General features: G+C 42.1%; 1 protein-coding gene across 1 annotated transcript in view; it reads right to left on the reverse strand.

The window, feature by feature from the left end:
• Nucleotides 1-5,758, reverse strand: part of GYG1 (glycogenin 1) — a 40,100-nt gene continuing 34,342 nt past the window's right edge. The window contains exons 6-7 of the mRNA XM_010858288.1: nt 3,626-3,845; nt 1-864 (exon numbers count right to left, since the gene is read on the reverse strand). Coding sequence (XP_010856590.1) covers nt 691-864; nt 3,626-3,845 — 394 coding nt within the window. The 3' untranslated portion in view covers nt 1-690. The remainder of the gene's footprint in view (nt 865-3,625; nt 3,846-5,758) is intronic.

The raw sequence follows: 5,758 nt of genomic DNA on the forward strand, positions 1-5,758 counted from the left end.
TATGGCAGTAAGTGTTTATTTTTCATACAGGGTGCCATTGCAGGGAACCATCACACTGCTGTTTTCAGATATACAGAACGGAACAAAGCATTTTAGCATGCCGCCTTACTGTACACAGAAAACTGGTGAACACCTTCAGACGCTAAGACTAGGAAATGGGTTAACACCATTTGTTGATACGCTTATGAATCACTCAGCAGTGCTATTACAGGCTGTCTTTATCTGAAAGCAGAATTACAATCACTCTGGCACCCTCTGGGAGACTCTAAAATGCAGGTCTAGTGAGGGGTACAGCAAGCAAGCAAGAGACATGTACCATGCGTGTCCCATTCTGAAAGGAGACTGATCTGAAGCCTGGCTTGGCACATTTTAAGAGTTGATACAGCTATCTTAACAACTTAAGATTGAATTTCCCTTACCATATACATTGGCAGTCAGCTTAATTGAGAATTTCTGAAATATAAGCTCAGGGTTAAAAAGCACAACTGTTGTTCATATAACAGAATTGCTACTTAAACAACTTTTGCCCAGTTCTCACCAGTTGTCTTGCAAAAAACCCCACATCTGATGAATTTTAGTGAAAGCCTCTAGCAACTGTAACAGACCTTTCTTAACCCAGCTCTAGGTACTACTAAGTATCAGAAACAAGTGCCTGTGACGTGGATGTGTCCACAGAAAACAGCAGTGTTTCTACTGGAGGTAAGTGTCAAGTTTCCTCTTGATGTTGTCAAAGGAATCTGCTCCCATGTAGTCAGCCTGGCCTTGTTCCCACCGCTCCTTCCGTTCTTCTGAGGATACAAAAGGCTGTGCCGGAGCTGGGATCTCCCCAAGGGACAGCTGTGATACGGCTCCTGAGACATTTTCCTAGAAAGGAGAGAGTAAGTAGAGACTCCTTTAGAGGTTAAAGTCGGACCATTTTAAAGAACGCAATAAATTGAGGAAGGTGAGTAAAACCAGGATGAACTATCATGCAAAGTAGCAAAAACCAAAAAGTATTACATGAAACAAAACAAACAAAGACACGGAAATACAAGGATCATGTGATTTTTTTTTCCTAACAAAATGAAGACTTCTTGACTTGGTGAAAACATTGGGGGAACAAATTAACTGGGTAGGGTTAATGTTTAAGTTCTGCATACCTTTCTACAGAAGCCACAAGAGAAAGCCAGTGTATAGACCAAGTCTGAAAGCTGCAACAGTTCATTAGAAAGCGTAAGATGGATGAACAAGGGAACAGAAGTCTCATGATAAGTTCCTGATCTGTGTGGGCTCAGAAAGGTTGAGAACTTAAACAAAATGGTACTTCAGAAGCTAAGAACCTAAGCAGAGAGCCGCACCATATATACAGCCATCACATTATAAAAGCGAGCTAAATGGTTTGAGACTTTACACCAAACTTATCTTCCTGTTCAAGTTTATTGCCAAGTCAGATCTATTCCTGTAGCTTCTGTTAATCTGCTTAGTTTTGAATGAATCTTCATTTCCCATCTTTACTTCCCTTGGTTCATAACCCTCAGCCCCTGGCTTGTGTGGAAGGAACAAGGTAACTGTGCAGGGAATGGAGCAAGCCTCCTCGGTATTAAGCTCAAATCTCATTACATACAGGTGGGGAATTAACTTCAGGCTTCCCAGATGGCACTAGCGGTAAAGTATCCGCCTGCCAATGAAGCAGACACAAGAGACGTGGGTTCAATCCCTGGGTCAGGAAGATCCCCTGGGGTAGGAAATGGCACCCCACTCCAGTACTCTTGCCTGGAAAATTCCAAAGGCAGAGGAGCCTGGTGGGCTACAGTCCGTGGGGTCACAAAGAGGTGGACACGACTGAGCACACACCACACGGGCAATTAACTTCAGTGGTAGCATAAGAGAACATTTAAGGTTATCCTTCATAAAGCTCTCAGGTGTGACAGGACTAGAACCATTAGTAGAGAAAAAGGAAGGCAAATGAATACATACAGGTATTGCTTTTAACAGAGAAAATGGGAGAGCAGAACATGTTATTACCTATTTCTGTTGCTATATGTAAGTATGAGTATATATGTATGAATTTAAATATTCTAGAATTCCAAGGTATTTGGGTAGATTCCACGGGATTCTATTATAGCTGCAGCAACGCCTGTCCTTCCCCTGGAATAGTCCTGCCTCTGCCTTCCACTTGCCACAGGAATGATACAGGCAGCCTCTCAGAGTCCCCCTCTCACAAGGCTCTTCACAAGGACCACAGTCTCTCAGGCCTGGGTGTGAGTCCCAGCTCTGCTACTGCCTGGTCTGTTACATAACTAGGAGAAGCTGTGGGACTTCTTTGCTGCTGCTGCTGCTGCTAAATCACCTCAGTCGTGTACGACTCTGTGCGACCCCATGGACTGCAGCCCACCAGGCTCCTCCGTCCCTGGGATTCTCCAGGCAAGAACACTGGAGTGGGTTGCCATTTCCTTCTCCAATGCATGAAAGTGGAAAGTGAAAGTGAAGTCGCTCAGTCGTGTCGTGTCTGACTCTTAGCGACCCCCTGGACTGCAGCCTACCAGGCTCCTCCATCCATGGGATTTTCCAGGCAAGAGTACTGGAGTGGGGTGCCATTGCCTTCTCCCAAGTCTCAGTTAATTTTAATATATAAGAAGGGGATATTCACAAAAATAATACTTACTTGCCAGAGTGGTTATAAGGGTTAAATAAGAATAGATAACTTTTTGTAAGCACTTCCTACGTACAAGGCAATATTCCAAGTACTGTATAAATATTAGTTCATGGTCCATATAAAGCAAATAGTCTAAGAATGTGTTGTTTTTCACTTTCTCCTTTTTATATTTCAGTACCAGTGCTCGTAAGTGAAATGACTAAAATCTAACTTTATAGTCTCTTATATTATAGCAAAGTAATTAACCGATCTTTTAGACTTGATTATAATTCACCCATTTAGTTTTATTCTTTATATCTTAATACGTAACATAAAAGTTTAATTTCCAATCGTCCTCCAACTCTTCCAAAAGAACCAACCTCAGAGGAAGACCTTTTAAGTCAGAAAAGATGCTAAGCATCTTTTAAGGATGTAACTGTAAATGTTACTATGTAATCTTCTTCTTACAAAGGGATTTTTCTAAAATCCCATATAACCAGAGGAATAAAACACAGCAACTCAAAATAATCCCAGAAAAGTATTTATTGTATGTTCCTGTTATTGTAATTTTCACTTGAAAAATATTCTTCTACACAAATGGCAAAACTAAAATAGGTATATTTAAAACTTTTGCGGCTTCTAAAACATGAACTGGGGCATTCTTTGTTTTTGTAAACCACTACTTTAGGAATAATCTTACAGTCTTAGGACAATGGACTAAGGATTTTATAGTTATAACATATGGATATATTATACAGATACATCTATCAGTCTAAACCTCTAAAAACCTTTCTTGTGCTCCCAAGTCTAATGAAATCTGCCACAAAATCTACTTCTGCTTTAATCTTTGCTGGTAATATTTCTCCCCCTCTACGATGAACACTGTTTTCTTTCCACAAAGTCTTGCTTATGTCTCTGTTCAAAATACCACTAAAAAGTCTGTCTCTACTCGTATACCAAGTTTTTAAAAACAAAACACCAAATTACCTGAAGGAAAAAAAGAGAACCTACCACATGTACACATGAGCGGGTGTCTTTGACAAGGCCAAACTGCTGAAGCACAGGTAACACGCTGGTAGTGAAGATGTTCCACCACAGGCTGAGAAACTCTGGGTGAGTCATATTGGGATCGTGGGACTCACTCTGAATACTTTTTGTTTGAGGATCGTAAGTATAATTCCATGGTTTGGTTCGTCCTAGGAAATGCACAACTTTGGCATTTGCACCAAATCTGCCAAGTGAACACAAGTTGAAACAGTTAGTGAACTCTGAGCACTGACAGTGCACCTTCCATCCTTCAGTCGTGGTTAGAAAAGTTGAGCTCACTGAAAAAACTTTAGACCTACCTCTAAAATTATTCAATTGTACATTGTGCCTGAGTGCTAAGTTGCCTCAGTCTTGTCCAGCTCTTTGCACCCCTACAGACTGGAGCCAGCCAGGCTCCTCTGTTCACGGGATTCTCCAGGCAGGTATACTGGAGTGGGTTGCCAAGCGCTCCTCCAGGGGATCTTCCTGACCCAGAGACTGAACCCAAGTCTCCCGCAGCTCTTACACTAGGTAGATTCTCTGCTACTGAGCCAGCAGAGAAGTCCTCAATTATATGTTAAATACACACAAAAATCCCAAAGTAACAGTGGATCAGTGCAACAACCAAATACTGATCCACCAAGGACAGAGCCGGTGGCTCAGTGGTAAAGAATCTGCCTGCAATGCCGGAGACTCAGGAGACGTGGGTTTGATACCTGGGTTGGGGAAATCCCCTGGAGGAGGGCGTGGCAACCCACCCCAGTATTCCTGCCTGGAGAATCCCATGGACAGAGAAGCCTGGTGGGCTACGGTCCACGGGGTTGCACAGAGTCAGCACGACTGAAACGACTGAGCACACATGCAAGGACAGAGAAGATACAACCACCTGGAGAGCCATTTGATATCACCCAGGAAAGCTGAAAATGCTCACGCTTTACAACCCAGAAGCAAGCTCACCTCCTAGGTATGAACCCCAGAGAAACTCCTACACGTGCACAATAGGAGACATAAAACGTTCACAGGCACAGCACTGTCTGAAATAGTCATTAACTGGAAACAACCAGAATGGCCACACATCAGGTTAGTTCACTGTTCTGCGAACGTTCACTTTCTTGCCCAATCTCTTTCCTGCCTCCCTGATACTGGTGTGGTTGCATGATCTGCTTTCACTGATGAAATGCGCAGAAGGGACAGTGTGCCTTCTAAAAGCACTGTTGTTTCTGTTCAGCCTCCCTGAGAAGCTACAACTTCTGCCAGCAAAAGAATGTTCCAGAAGAATGAGACGATCACAACAGATGTGGATCAAAACCTGTGGCCTGGCTCCTAACTCAGCTGAGACAATCAGAGCTGTCCCAATCTAGTCACTAACATATGAGCAAGAAATACATTGCTGACTGTTGAATGTCACTGAAATCTGATGGTTACTTATCCATTCTGTTTTCTTAAGGACAACTTCTGGTATACTGATATCATAGAATACAATACAGCAACCAAAATAAATGAACTGTAGCTATAAACATCTTGTAGCCAACAGATGACTGATTTTTAAAATATGAACAAACTATACAAATTCAAATAGAAATATGAATACAGGTATGTATTCATATGTATGTAAATATGGATACATACATATGAATCTACTTACATAAGGACAAACAAAAAAAAGTACTGTTTAAAGAGCAGAAAACCGTAATCAATATAAATTTCATGATACTGGTTATCTTGAGAAGAGAGGGGAAGCTGTGATAGGAAAGAGACAAAAAGAGGCTTCTAAGATGCTGGTTATAGTCCACTTCTGAACTTGAGTGGTGGATGTTTCTTAAAACTGAACATTTCTGGTATCCTCTTGTGTATATACTATATTTCACAATACACACACACTATATAAGATAAGAAAAGGAAGAGTTAAGAATGGTCCTATTCTGTTTGTGCTATGTATATAATCTGCTGCTGCTGCTGCTAAGTCACTTCAGTCGTGTCCGACTCTGTGTGACCCCACAGACGGCAGCCCACCAGGCTCCCCCATCCCTGGGATTCTCCAGGCAGGAACATTGGAGTGGGTTGCCATTTCCTTCTCCAATGCAGGAAAGTGAAAAGTGGAAGGGAAGTCGCTCAGTC

The sequence above is a fragment of the Bison bison genome, unplaced genomic scaffold (assembly GCF_000754665.1).
Source record: "Bison bison bison isolate TAMUID 2011002044 unplaced genomic scaffold, Bison_UMD1.0 scf7180017864384, whole genome shotgun sequence".
NCBI lineage: Eukaryota > Metazoa > Chordata > Mammalia > Artiodactyla > Bovidae > Bison > Bison bison.